Genomic DNA, 15,380 nt, shown 5'->3' with positions numbered 1-15,380 from the left:
ATTGCAAATCTTGGATCTCTAAATCTGGGGGATTTCCTGTATCTTCCTCAGTGAAAACAAACGCAATGTAATAATTTAGCTTCTCTGTTATTTCTCTATTCCCAATTATGAATTCTCCTGATTCTGCCTGTAATGGACCTACATTTGTCTTAGCCAAACACTTCCTTTTTACATACCTACAGAAGCTTTTAGAGTCCAATTAATGTTTTTGCTAAATTGCATTCATATTCTATTCTCCCTTTCTTTACCAGTTTCTTGGCCTTCCCAATCCTCAGGTTTACTACTATTTCTGGCAATTTTATGAGCTTTTTCTTTTAATCTTATATAATCCTTAACTTCCTTTGTCAGTCACTGTTGATTGACTTTTTTGGGGATTTAGCACCTTGAAGGAATGTATAGCTGCTGTAAGCTATGTAATAGTTCTTTGCCTATGTCAATTGCCTATGTACAGTCATATCTTTTAATGCATTTTTCAAATCCACCTCAGCCAATTTGTCCCTCATGCCTTCACAATTTTCTTTATTCAACTTTAACCTTGCTTCAGAGTGAACTACCTCACTTTCAAACAAGAAGTAAAATTCTATCATATTGTGGTCACTCATCCCTAAAGGTTCTTTTACAACAAGGTTATTATTTAGTCCTTTTTCATTACATAATACTGGATCTAAAATAGCCTGTCCTCTAGTTGGCTCCTCAACATACTGCCCTAAAAAACCATCCTTAACACTCTCCAGAAACTTGTCTTCCACAGCATTACTGCTCAATTGGTTTACCCAGTCTATATGCAGATTGAAATCACCCTTGATTACTATATTGCCCAAGCTACATGCTTCTCTCATCTCCTGATTAATACCATGTCCCACATTACCATTACTATTTGGTGGCCTATAAACACCTCCAACCAATGTCTGCTGCCCTTTGTTGTTTCTTAGCTCCACCCAAACAGATTCCACACATTGTTCTTCCGATCTGAGATCCTCCTTTACTAATGCACTGATCCCATCTCTTATTATCAGCGCAACTCCACCTCCTTTCCCTACTTGTCTGTCCTTCCTAAACGTTGAATATCCTTGAATATTCAATTCCCAGTATGGTTCACCATGTAGCCATGTTTCCGTAATGGCAATTATATCATACCCATTTACCCCTGTTTGTGCCTTTAGATCACCTGCTTATTGTGAATGTTGCGCACATTCAGGTAGAGTGCCTTTAACTTTGTCTTTTTGATATCATTCTGCATTCAAAGCATGCTCAATGCTCCGCTTTGTTTCTCCTGCCTTCTAGTCTCCCTATTACTTTCTGTTACCACTTTACTTCCTTCCAATTTGGGCTACCCCTCAGGCTCCCATTCCACTGACAAGCTAATTTAAATCCACTCCAACAGCACTAGCAAATCCCCCTGAGAGTATATCAGCCCCAGTCCTGTTAAGATGTAATTCGTCCAGCTTGCATAGGTCCCACCTGCCCCAGAACTGGTCGCAAAGCCTGAAAAATCTGATGCCCTTTCTCCTGCACCAGTTCTCCAGCCACATATTTAATTGATCAATCCTCCTATTCCTATGCTCACTAGCACGTGGCACTGGGAGTTATCCTGAGATGCTGCTTTTTAATTTCATTCCTAACTCCTAAAATCTGCTCTCAGGACCTCATCCCTCTTCCCACCTATGTCGTTGGTACCAATGTGGACCATTACTTCTGGCTGATCCCCCTCCCCCTGAAGGATGTCCTGCAGCTTTTCCATGACATTCTTGACCCTGGCGACAGGGAGGCAACACACCATCCTGGATCATAATCATTGGTGTTCTGAATAATTATGATGCATACTTTATCCATTGCCTGTTTTCAGCCTTCTGCCTTGTATTTATTGAAACCAGGGACTCTCCTTGCTCTGATACAATAACCTCTGTCTGTCAATTTATTCTTTTGAGCTTCTTTTAATAGCTTGCACATTGATTCATCAGGTTCCCCACATTAGAGGCATACGACACAGAAGGCTATTCAGCTCATTGCACCTGTGCTTCTGAGTCTATTTAATACAGTTGTAACCCCAGCTGCCCCTAGTCCATTCTCCCCATTTCCTTGTGACTCTTGAACTTTCAACTTTATCCTAATTTGGCTTTGAAGGAGTGGTGGGGGGAGGGTTGGGGGTTGCAATGCTCTCTACCCAAAATGTGCATGGTATAATTGTGCACCTATTCTCTTAGCACCACATGATGTAAAAAAAGTACCTATATACAGTTATAGAAATCAGAAGGTAAAGATACGGAAGGAAAGTTAACAGAGTTGAACTAACCAAAGCTTCATGTGTCAGCATCACTACAAGTCCCTTTATAGTTTCTTTCTTGACCCTTACTTCTTTCTGTCCATTTCTCATTGTTCACAGTTTAATGTGACTTAACCTCCACCTGCAATTAATGTCCACAGGCTCTGCTAGTAAATGAATTGCTGCTGTTTATCACCTATGGCATACCCGACCTCAAGCCCACTGGCAAGTACACTCGCCCTTGTTAAAGCACTGCAGTGACCAGTAGGAATGACTTCAACCCCTGTGCTGTCTGAGGCAACTTGGCTTCGTCATCAATTTGCAAACATCCTCAAAGTCCCTTCGGAGAGGTTGCCAGCACAACTTGCTTCATTCAGAAGGGAGGATCGTAAATGGACATAGGTAGGGTTGCCAACTGTAATTAAATGTATTCCAGGAGGTTTCATCACATGACTTGCCCCTCCATTCCAGCCATGGGCCAGCCAGCGCATCCATCTTTGTGATGCACTGCCTTTCTACACTAACTGGAAAGCAAAAAGACTCATTACCCAATTGGATGATGCTTGACTGTCAGACAAACAGCCTTTCTTTTTCCTATTTTCAATATTTTTTTTATACCTGGTTAAAAAAAAAGAAACGTTCAAATAAAATGACAAAAAGAACATTTGTTTAATGTCCCCATGATGTTTTCTCCAGGGTTGCACACGGCTGTGTCCTAGAGATTGATCTTCAATTCCTGGAGACTCCAGGCCAGTCCTGAAGGGTTGGCATCCCTAGGCACAGGGAGAGACCATTATCAATGTGGGTCCTTGGCAAGGTCTTTCTACTGTGGCCACTAGTATTGGCACAAATCCAAAAACTATGACTGTTTGTAATTTGAAAAAAAAAATCCCAGAGAATCCATTGTGGCTCTTCTGAAGAGCCCAGGAATAGGTTCATTGCACAGTATGTATCTGTCAGTTATAATTCCTTTCTGTCTCCATGGGGGGAGTGTGGTTGGTAAAATTATCCACTAAAATTATGTTTTGACCCCAAAAGAAAACAAAACCTTAATTCAGCACTTCTTCACATTCGGCATTGCAATTTCGCAAATAGGAAGGGTATGATTATTAATGGGCTTTGGAAAAACCTAGGTGGGCGGAGTCTACTACCATGACAACAGTTTCCAATTTCCAAAAGCTACAATGAAAAAAATCTCAGCAATGTAGAAAAGTTCATCCTGATTCAAAACAAAACATGATTAAAGCCAACACTTTTCAGCACAGATCAAGTCTAATTAGATCATTCTGCTCATTCCCCAGAGCCGTTAATAATCACTTTTCAGCCACCAACCGGTTAACTTTTTAAGCAAGTTATAGATTATCCTTCAAGGATAGTTTATGAAAGAGGGTCTTCATTCTAATTATCCTCCCAGTAAAGAACTTTTAATTCATTTTCTCATATCCTAATTGTGTGCCTGCATTTAACTACCTCTTCAGAATCCATCTTGACCATTTTCTTTTGGTAACTGTCAGGATTTTGGGGTAGGTGGTGGGGAGGGGACTGTTTTTGAACACCGACTGGGTCGAGGTGGGTGGTGAGGTGGACAATGGCACCATTTTGCCGAGGCACAGGCTGGGCACAATATTGGAGTAGCTGAGTGACTGAGCTGTATCAGAGCAGAACTCCTTCAGTCCAAGGAATGGTGTCACTTCCACCCACCACGTCCCTGAATAGAATAAATGGCCCCCAGTCAGTTACCCCTTCCCCTGTTATCAGCATTAAAGGCTGCTAATTCATTGTGCAGAATTGCAAAGATTTGAAAGAACATTATTGTTTGACTTTGGTGGTTAATAAGAGATAGTCCCAGCGTAACGATGAAAATCCAGCAATATGAAAGGTTCAGGAGATTCGTCCCTCGTCCAGTTCTCACGTAATTTCTTATATTCCTTGGGCATCCATTTCAGTCTGACATATCGGATATGCTTGGCCGGTTTTAGGTCCCAGCAATACTCGGGAGATAAGAGCTTGGCGGGTTTGTGATCCAGAAAGTAACGATTCAAATGACTCTCATCATGCCAGACTGCCTCGATCTTTTTACTTTTGTTTCTGATGATCCCCTCCAGGCAGGTCCTAGTCAGGTTCAAAACCAGATCTGGTCTCCCTCCGAAAACAGCTGCGTGGTAATAGAAATCTCCCTTGTTTTCGCAGACACTTCCTCCTACCTCTCCCTGGACCATGACCCCACCACTGAACATCAAGCCATTGTCTCCAGGACTGTCACTGACCTCATCTCCTCTGTGGATCTTCCTCCCACAGCTTCCAACCTGATAGTCACCCAACATCGGACGGCCCGCTTCTATCTCCTACCCAAAATCCACAAACAGAACTGCCCCGGTAGACCGATCAACTCAGCTTGCTCCTGCCCCACAGAACTCATTTCTCGTTATCTTGACTCCCTTCTCTCTCCCATTGTCCAGTCCCTTCCCACCTACATCCGTGATTCCTCTGACACCTTACGTCACATCAACAATTTCCAGTTCCCTGGCCCCAACCGCTTTCTCTTCACCATGGACGTCCAATCCCTCTACACCTCCATCCCCCACCAGGATGGTCTGAGGGCCCTTAGCTTCTTCCTCAAAAGAGGCCCAAACAATCCCCATCCACCACTACTCTCCTCCGTCTGGCTGAACTTGTTCGCACACTGAACAATTTCTCCTTCAACTCCTCTCACTTCCTCCAAATAAAAGGTGTGGCTATGGGTACCCGCATGGGCCCCAGCTATGCCTGTCTCTTTATGGGGTATGTGGAACATTCCTTGTTCCAGTCCTACTCCGGCCCCCTTCCACAACTCTTTCTCTGGTACATCGATGATTACTTCGGTGCTGCTTCATGCTCTCGTCGGGACTTGGAAAAATTTATTAATTTTGCTTCCAAACTCCACCCCTCCATCATTTTCACATGGTCCATCTCTGACCCTTTGCTTCCCTTCCTTGACCTCTTTGTCTCAATCTCTGGTGATAGCCTGTCCACCAATATCCATTACAAACCCACCGACTCCCACAGCTACCTCGACTACAGCTCCTCACACCCCGCTTCCTGTAAGGACTCCATCCCATTCTCTCAGTTCCTTCGCCTCCGTCGCATCTGTTCCAATGATGCCACCTTCAAAAACAGTTCCTCTGACATGTCCTCCTTCTTCCTTAACCGAGTTTTTCCACCCACGGTCGTTGACAGGGCCCTCAACCATGTCCGGCCCATCTCCCGTGCATCCGCCCTCACGCCTTCTCCTCCCTCCCAGAAACATGATAGGGTCCCCCTTGTCCTCACTTATCACCCCACCAGCCTCCGCATTCAAAGGATCATCCTCTGCCATTTCCACCAACTCCAGCATGATGCCACCACCAAACACATCTTCCCTTCACCACCCCCCCTATCGGCATTCCGTAGGGATCACTCCCTCCCTGGTCCACTCCTCCATCATCCCCTACTCCTCAACCCCCTCCTATGGCACCACCCCATGCCCACGCAAAAGATGCAACACTTGCCCCTTCACTTCCTCTCTCCTCACCGTCCAAGGGCCCAAACACTCCTTCCAAATGAAGCAGCATTTTACTTGCATTTCCCACAACTTAGTCTACTGCATTCGTTGCTCTCAATGTCGTCTCCTCTACATTGGAGAGACCAAACGTAAACTGGGCGACCGCTTTGCAGAACACCTGCGGTCTGTCCACAAGAATGACCCAAACCTCCCTGTCGCTTGCCATTTTAACACTCCACCCTGCTCTCTTGCCCACATGTCTGTCCTTGGCTTGCTGCATTGTTCCAGTGAAGCCCAACGCAAACTGGAGGAACAACACCTCATCTTCTGACTAGGCACTTTACAGCCTTCCGGACTGAATATTGAATTCAACAACTTTAGGTCGTGAGCTCCCTCCCCCATCCCCACCCCCTTTCTGTTTCCCCCTTCCTTTTTTTCCCAATAAATTTTATTGATTTTTCTTTTCCCTCCTATTTCCATTATTTTTAAATATCTTAAAATCTTTTATGCTCTCCCCACCCCCACTAGAGCTATACCTTGAGTGCCCTACCATCTATTCTTAATTAGCACATTCGTTTAGATAATATCACCAACTTTAACACCTATGTGTTCTTTTGTTCTATTGTTGTTGACATCTTTTGATGATCTGCTTCTATCACTGCTTGTTTGTCCCTACAACCACACCCCCCCTCCACTTCTCTCTCTCTCTCTCTCTCTCTCTCTCTCTCTCTCCCCCCCACCCCCCCAACCCCCACACACACCTTAAACCAGCTTATATTTCAACTCTTTCTTGGACTCAAACTCAAGTTCTGTCGAAGGGTCATGAGGACTCGAAACGTCAACTCTTTTCTTCTCTGCCGATGCTGCCAGACCTGCTGAGTTTTTCCAGGTAATTCTGTTTTTGTTTTGGATTTCCAGCATCCGCAGTTTTTATGTTTTTATATTTTTAAGAATCTGAATGACTGAGTCTGCCAAAGCCTCCACCCCGAAGCGCACCACAAACACCTGGTCGACATCGAAGCAGAAGAGGTGCGTGACCTGGAACTGTACCCGATCCTGGATGAAGTCGTTGATTTGGTACATCCGCATCATGCTGATGTCTTGCCAGCGGGATTGCTTGGGAACCTGGATCACGATCATGGTCCATTCAGAAGGCATCTTCAGGGCAGGGACCTTGCTGGCAACGTCCACCATCACGTAGTAGATCACCCGATGTCCTTTCATGAAGTGCTGCTCTGCCGACTCCAGGAAGTCCTTCAGATACCTGTCAAGGTACCTGATGAAAAGGACAATGAATGTCAGAATATTTAAAATCCTAAAGCCACTCAAACACAGACGACAATTCATTTTTTTTATCCTGCTTGAGATGTCATTAACGAGAGGTCATCAATTTCAAATTCTCACAAGGGAGTGAGGTCAGGTGAAATTTGAGGGTTTTGGCAGCATGACGTGTTTTGCCACAGGAAGCAGTCATTGCACCTACTAAAGAAAAGCTGGATAAATATTTGCAGGACAGGAGAGAGGGGCACCGGAATTAGTATAGGATTCATACAGGAATGTGGACTAGATATGAATCAGGAGAGGGCATAACACTGGAATTAGTTTGGAATTGATACAGGGCTATGGTGAGAGAAAAGGATACTGGGATTATTTTTGGATTATTACATGGGGCCATGGGGAGAGTGTGGGGCAGTGGGATTATAATGGATTTATACAGGACTATGATGAGAGAGTGGGCACTGGAATTAGTTTGGGATTGATAGAGTGCTATGGGCAGAGAGTGGGGCAGTGGGATTAGTTTGGTATTGATACAGGGCTATGGGGAGAGTGTGGGGCAGTGGAATTAGTTTGGGATTGATACAGGGCTATGGGGAGTATGAGCACAGTGGAATTTGTTTGAGATTGATTCGGGGCTAAGTGGAGAGAGTGAGGCACTGGAATTAGTTTGGGATTGATACAAGGCTATGGGGAGAGTGCGGAGCAGTGGCATTAGTGTGGCAATTGTGCAATGTGATGGGGGGTATAAGGGCAGTGTGATTAGTTTGGGATTGATACAGTGCTATGGGGAGATTGTGGGGCAGTGGGATTAGTGTGGCAATGATGTAGGGCTATGGGGAGTATGAGGGCAGTGGGATTAGTTTGGGGTTGATACAGGGCTATGTGGAGAGAATGGGGCACTGGTGTTAGTATAAGATTCATACAGGAATGTGGACTAGATATAAACCCATACAGTGAGCCTTCACATTGAACCACTATTATATTAATTAGAGGATTAATTAGATAAATTAGAGGATGTTGGAAATGCAAATCTGACAGCAAATCTCTTTCGATCTTACCGTCCAATTGCAAAAACTGTCAGGCCAATCACTGCCTTCCTTTTAAAGTAGAATTCATCGCGTTCCACCGGGTCAAACGTCCCCTCCCACATAATAGGGGCACTCCAGGAGGTAATTGTCTGCACTTCAGTGACGGCACTTCATACAGAACAAAGATATTAGCAGCTGCCCACTAGGGAAGGGCCCTCACCAAGCAATGCTTTCTCTCAATGCTGTCCAATGGCTTAAACCCAGATTCCTACTTATTCTAAAGAATGACAACTCAGACCCAGTGAAAGGGTCTGAGTTGTGTTGAATTTCCTCAAAGTAGGCGTGTCAGCATGAGCACATATTTCAATATCAGTCAAAGGAAATTGTAAAGGATCATGGTCAACAAGGTGTTAGGTTTTAATTTTTGTTATTTTCTGTGAAGATCGTCAAAAATAGTGAAATAAGGCTACTGACAAAAACAGAAATGCTTGGGTGCGGAAATGGTAGTAATCTAGTAATCTAGAAGCTTGGATGAATGCTCCAATGACATGGGGTCAAATCCCACCACATCAACTGGGGAAATTTAAATTCAGTAAATAAACCTGCAATTCAAAAGCTACTCTTAGTAATGATGATCATGAAACAGTATCTGGTTCACTAACATCTTCGGGGAAGGAAGCCGTAGTCAGTCTGGCCTCCAGACCTACAGGGAAGTTGCTGACTTTTAACTGCCCTCTGAAGTGGCCGAGCAAGCCACTCAGCTGCATCAAACAGCTGTAGAACAGTAACAACAACAACAACAAAAATACCTGGAAAAACTCAGCAGGTCTGGCAGCATCTGCAGAGAGGAACAGCACCGTGGGTGCACCAACACCATGCGGACTGCAATGGTTCTAGCAAAGCAGCTCACTACTGAGAAAGAAAATATTACACGATAGGAAATAGAGAGGTAAGAGGAAGTAAGCTAAGAAAATAGCCAGTTGTCCCATAGCCTACCGAGACCCACCACGCACAAGAAGGAGAAAGACATGAAATGTTAACAATCCTGACTATGTTTAACTTGTACCTTATGTGCATGCAGATAAATGTTAAAATGAAATTTTAAGCTTTTTGTGAAAACCAGGAAAGTATTCTTGGAGCATAGCCAGAATAAAATGAACTTTGTGCACGATTAATTACAGAAGTATGGTGGCCAGCTTGTTTCTTTTTAACTTCCCTGTTCTTTGTATTTTATTACTCATAGGTTGTTGATTGTATTCTAATTTGATGCAACATGTCTTGTAAACTAAAACAGAATTACCTGGAAAAACTCAGCAGGTCTGGCAGCATCGGCGGAGAAGAAAAGGGTTGACGTTTCGAGTCCTCATGACCAGTTCTGTTGAAGGTTCATGAGGATTCGAAACGTCAACTCTTTTCTTCTCCGCCGATGCTGCCAGACCTGCTGAGTTTTTCCAGGTAATTGTGTTCTTGTTTTGGATTTCTATCATCCGCAGTTTTTTTGTTTTTATCTCGGATGACGTTGCCCCTCCTCCGGGAGTTCCCTTCAAGGCTTTCAGCTGTGGCAGTCTCCTTTTGACACCTCGCCTTCGAACTGGTTTCCCTTCAGAGTGGCGTAGTCATCCAAGTCACGGCACCAAGTTTACTGTCAAAGAATAAAGACAGCAAATGCAGGTTACTTCAGGAAAGAGTACAATTTATTAAGCGCTGAACCGCACAATGGCCATTGGGAGCAGATCACAACGGATCTGCTCGAAGTTACGGTGTTCAACAAACAGTATTTATACAGTGGCTCCAGCATATTCACACAGTGACCTTATTAACTTGAGTGATCTTATTAACTTGCCCTTCTTTATTCTCTTACAATTATATCTATGTTAGCTAATTGATTTTGCTTACCCATACAGTTTCTTGATTGTCCCTTATCTCTTCTAAAAATGTACCATTCATTCCATGAGACAACATCTGATGCTTTTTATCTGAGTTATAATCATGTAACAATCAGGTAGTTATACATCAACCATTATCGGTGCATGCAGTTATACCTCACAATAGGTCAGGTAATCGGTAAGTTAACTGAATAATTACATCAGTTGCAAGACAGACAGTTTTACAAAGACAGAGTTTAAAACACATAAAAATATAAAAACAAAAAACTGCGGATGCTGGAAATCCAAAACAAAAACAGAATTACCTGGAAAAACTCAGCAGGTCTGGCAGCATCGGCAGAGTAGAAAAGAATTGACGTTTCGAGTCCTCATGACCCTTCAACAGAACTGAGTGAATATTAGGAGAGGGGTGAATTATAAGCTGGTTTAAGGTGGGGGGGGAGGGGTTGTGGTGGGGTGGGGGGAGAGAAGTGCAGGTGGTGGTGTGGTTGTAGGGACAAGCAAGCAGTGATAGGAGCAGATAATCAAAATATGTCACAGACAAAAGAACAAAAGAACACAGAGGTGTTGAAGGTGGTGATATTATCTAAATGAATGTGCTAATTAAGAATGGATGGTAGGGCACTCAAGGTACAGCTCTAGTGGGGGTGGGGTGGAAAGCCTAGCAGGGCATAAAAAATTTAAAAATAATGGAAATAGGTGGGAAAAGAAAAATCTATATAAATTATTGGAAAAAACAAAAGGAAGGGGGAAGAAACAGAAAAGGGGTGGGGATGGAGGAGCGAGTTCAAGATCTAAAATTGTTGAATTCAATATTCAGTCCGGAAGGTTGTAAAGTGCCTAGTCGGAAGATGAAATGCTGTTGCTCCAGTTTGCGTTGGGCTTCACTGGAACAATGCAGCAAGCCAAGGACAGACATGTGAGCAAGAGAGCAGAGTGGAGTGTTAAAACTAGAGATGATCCCAAGAAGCAATTCCCAATGGAAGGTACTTGGGATATGGATAAATTAGTACCTTTAAGAAAAGCGCTGGAGGGTGGAGGTGGTAAATTTAAACAAGACCAGTGGGACGCGTATTATGATTGGTACCAAGAAGCCAGTAAAAAACAGGCAGGCTCCAGAGTTAGAGGACTCCAAAACTCACATAATAAGCGCCTGAGAGAAGTAAAAACTCTAAAGAAAGTTAACAAGACTATTAGTGCCAGAGTGCCAACAGCACCCTTGTATCCTCTACTCCCATCAGGAACAACTGAGGAAGATAGTTCCTCTAATAAGTCAGATCTGATAGATTGATTGTCCTCAATTAAGAGGGCCCTACCAAACAAAAGCCTAAAGACATATTTGAAAACTCCTCACCTGGGCGATGAAACTTTTTCCCAGTAAAAACTAGAGGGCAATGAGCAAAGGCAGAACCAGTAATGCACATGCAAGCTCCTCTTAGAGAGCTGCCTGGTGCAAATGGGAAACTGGTAACGGTCCATGCCCCATGGATCCCAGGGGATTTGAGAAATTTAGCTAAGGATTTTCCCCCAATTAGAGAATAGCTCGAGAAATTTACTAAAGAACTTCTAACAGTAATGCAGTGTTATAATCCCAATTGGTCAGATATGCTGCAATTGTTGAGAGTGATAGTACCCAGCGAGGTACAGAAAAGGCTGCTCATGCAGTCCAATGGCCCGAAGATCATCCAGGTCGCACTGAAGCCCTGGATGACTTTAAGGGTTGACTGATTGATGCAGTACATGTAGTATGCCCCAAAAGGGCTGATTGGTCCAAAATCCAAAACTGTAAGCAGGAAAAGAATGAATCTCATGCAGAATTTTTAAAACGAAAGATTAGAATCTTTGATCTCATTAGAATCTCACTCTGGGATCACCAAGACCAGAGATATGGCCCCAAAGGTGGTTGCAGCCGCCTTTGTGGGAGGGCTTTTGCCCAAAATCCAAAATCAGCTCACAAGCATCTGCATAGGGTGGCAAACCAAACCCCTCACAGAGCTGGTAGCTGTTGCCTCACACTGCCAAAGCTGCCTAGTATATAGAAAAGAACAATTGGAGGGAAGACTGATTGCTCTGCAACTTGGCTAATTGCAGGGAAACAATTTTGGGGAAAGAGGAAGGGGCAGAGGCAGAGGGAAAGGATGGGTGGGGGGGTGGGGTGTGGGGATGCAGGCAACCCCAGGAAGAGGTGCCTGCTTTAACTGTGGAGAAACAGGACATTGGAAAAACGAATGTCCACACGTGGGACAGAGTGCCCCTTTGAGCACAGAAAAAGCTCAATGCTGGGAGAACCCGGGAAGTGAAGCAGCACTTAAATGCGTTTGCGTACCCCTATTTGACATGGTAAGCTAGTACAAGACTTACTATCCACTATCCAACTTCCTTCCAAGGTTGCAGTTATTAAATGTCAGGCCCATACAGGAAACAAAGACAAAATCTCCAAGGGTATTGAGTGCGCTGACCTAGCCGCTAAAATGCTGTTGCTGTCCCATTTCCCGAGGCATTGTGTCTCCCAAACAGGCCATAAAACAAACTCCCTAGTTTACTATCAGAACTTGTGACCCTACAAGAATCTGTCCCTTACAAAGAACGTAAGTCATGGATCCTTAAGGGATGTCACAAAGATTCGGATGGTCTTTGGCGATCCACAGATGGCAGAATTGTGGCCCCCCCAGACAAAAGTTACCTTATTTAGCAAAAATCGCACATGGTGTGACACACGCAAGCAAAGGGGGGATGATTGAGACCATCCGAAACACACGGTACACCCCTGGTTTTGTGCAAATGTCAGCTAACCTCTGCCAAAGGTGTGCCATTTGCCAAAAACACAACGCCGGCAGGAGCGAACCTACTCGGTCTACTGTTAAAATAGGTCCCTGTGGACCTTCTGTAAATATACAAATTGATTTTTTACAGTTACCTATGGCATTAGGATATGAACATGTGCTAGTTATAATAGATACCTTCTCTAAATGGATTGAAGCTTCCCCTGCACGTAAAGCGGGCGCTATGACGGTAGTGAAAATACTACCTAAGGAAATAATCTGCAGATTTGGCCTTCCAGAAAGTATAGATAGTGACAGAGGAACACACTTTACAGGAAAAGATGCAAGAGATATGTAAGGCTTTGGGTATTAAACAAAAACTTGCATTGCCCCCACCACCCACGAGCATCTGGAACAGTGGAAAGAAATGATAGCACACTAAAGAATAAATTGACCAAACTTTGTGAGGAAACTTGCTTAAAATGGCCAGAAGTTTTGCCCATAGCTCTAATGAGTATACGTTCTATACCACACTCAGAGGTGAAATTGATCCCACATGAAATAATAATGGGCAGCCCTATGAGGGTAGGATTTAACCCCACCTGGCTAACCAAACCCTTTGATCTGTATGAGGCAGATGATAAATGGACACGGTATTGTCAAGCATTAACCAAACAATTGAGATCTATTCATGCACAGGTAAAAGAATCACAAAAGAAACCAGGAGATTTCCAGTGCCAAATGCTAGAACCATAAGAGTGGGTCCTTGTGAAAGTACACAAAAGGAAAGATTCCCTTAAACCCAGATGGGAAGGACCCTATCAAGTGCTACTGACAACCAGAACAGTGGTAAAGTGTGAAGGAAAAGCTACCTGGACACATGCCTCTCACTACAAGTGAGTACCAGCTCCAGAGGAAAGCTGATTGAGTTTGAACACCGTTAAGTAAATCATAAGAAACTGAAAGTAATCGTGCTACTCTTGTGTCTGTTTGTGGTGGGGCTAGTAAAGAATGGGCAGGGACAAGGGGTCAACCTAGTCGAACAATGTGGGGGTGATAAAAACGAGTGTACATGTAAGAATCAACAGTGTGGGTACTCCACTCTTTTTGGCAATTTTACATGTACTAGCAACCACAATGGTAGTTGTTGGAATTGCACTCTCCAACCTGCAGTAGGGGGAAAGACTGATCTAACAAAGATTGAGTGCTGCCCAGATGGTAATATCAAAATAATCAATGGAGAAAGTTGCCCTGACCCACCCTATATGCCCCAGTCAACAAATTTGGCCCCAACTGCATCTTTAACTACTTCACCTACCCCAAAAGAAACAACTACTATGGCACCCCCAGAATGCCTCAAGAATGGGTCAGAAGTAATACCACTAAACACAGGGCTAGTAATAATCCCAGAAAAGGAAGGAATGATTGTTGTGCCAGGATACACCCATGTGAAAGTAACAGTAAATCTGACGAGACTAAGTATGCCAGAATGCTGCCCTAATGAGCTGAGAAACCTGCATACCAAACTGTTAAGAGAGGAAGTTAGCCAAACAGGGTTGAAACTAGAAGTTGAAAAGGAGCAATTGGTGAGCACTGCCACTGTAAACCCTACTCAGAAACAGCGCAAAAGGAGGATACGGGAAAAAAGGACAAGAAAGGAGAGGAATCTTGGAAGTTGCAGGAATAGGTTATGCGGAAGGAACTGCCACAATAAATAACTTAGTTATAGGAACTCTACAAACAGAAATTGACAAACTAAAGGCCCACATGAAGCAGATAGCCCAGGAAAGGTATAATGATCAGGAAGACACAGCCCAGACTAGTGAACAGCTGACTGTCCTTATCCAGGAAGGTTTGAAATGCCAGAAATCAGTAACAAACATGATAAATGCCTTGATTGACAGAGAAGAGGGTGAAGAAAAGAATGAAACAAGGGATGATGTACACAGGTCTTGGGTTCTGGCCCAAGTAGATAAAAACTTGTTGCAGCTTAAAAATCACCAGGTGCCAGATTGGATAGGGGAAGAGATATTACGAAAACGGGTGCTAGGATCATCCCTAGCAAATGCTGATGTCCAAGACGTCTCTCTAGCCACCCGCATCCCACACCTTAAGAGCAGCAACAAAAAAAGAGGAAACAATAATCCTGGGTATGGTTCTACACATACCTAAAACCAAAGATGATACGTTGAGATACCAACTATATCAGGTTGAAAACGTGGGCTGGGAAAAGGAAAGGGTATGGTTGACAGTCCCAGAAGCCCCAAAGTGGGCAGTGATAATGAATAACTTAATGAAAGGATTGCAATGGGAACAATGTCATCAGGCAGACAATATCTGGTTATGTCCAGACTACGCCACCATAAATGAAGGGGCATGCGGTTTAAACCATTGGAACAATTGTTTGATATATGTCAACCGGACTGAACATAATGGCTCATATTTCGGAAAAACACACAAAACAACCCACTATTATGTTGTAACCACTAACCTAACTTACATTATACAGGACAAGGTCTGCACCTTGCCAGACTATAATGTAATAATTAAAAACCCTAAAGAACAAGTAGTCTTCGGAACTGACACCCTGGAACCTATACCAAAGGACACTAATCTACAAGTTGGTGCAACAATACAGCGCAC

The 15,380-nt window shown here is 43.7% G+C and overlaps 1 protein-coding gene across 1 annotated transcript in view; it reads right to left on the bottom strand.

The window, feature by feature from the left end:
• Positions 1–2,913: 2,913 nt before the first annotated feature.
• The window catches only part of LOC121291285 (N-acetyllactosaminide alpha-1,3-galactosyltransferase-like), a 30,104-nt gene continuing 17,637 nt past the window's right edge, over positions 2,914–15,380 (bottom strand). The window contains exons 4-6 of the mRNA XM_041212355.1: positions 8,120–8,257; positions 6,717–7,059; positions 2,914–4,566 (exon numbers count right to left, since the gene is read on the bottom strand). Coding sequence (XP_041068289.1) covers positions 4,093–4,566; positions 6,717–7,059; positions 8,120–8,257 — 955 coding nt within the window. The 3' untranslated portion in view covers positions 2,914–4,092. The remainder of the gene's footprint in view (positions 4,567–6,716; positions 7,060–8,119; positions 8,258–15,380) is intronic.

Source organism: Carcharodon carcharias, chromosome 19 (genome assembly GCF_017639515.1).
Source record: "Carcharodon carcharias isolate sCarCar2 chromosome 19, sCarCar2.pri, whole genome shotgun sequence".
NCBI lineage: Eukaryota > Metazoa > Chordata > Chondrichthyes > Lamniformes > Lamnidae > Carcharodon > Carcharodon carcharias.
The sequence above is the reverse complement of the archived record's forward strand: the minus strand, read 5'-3'. Positions and strand labels throughout refer to the sequence as shown.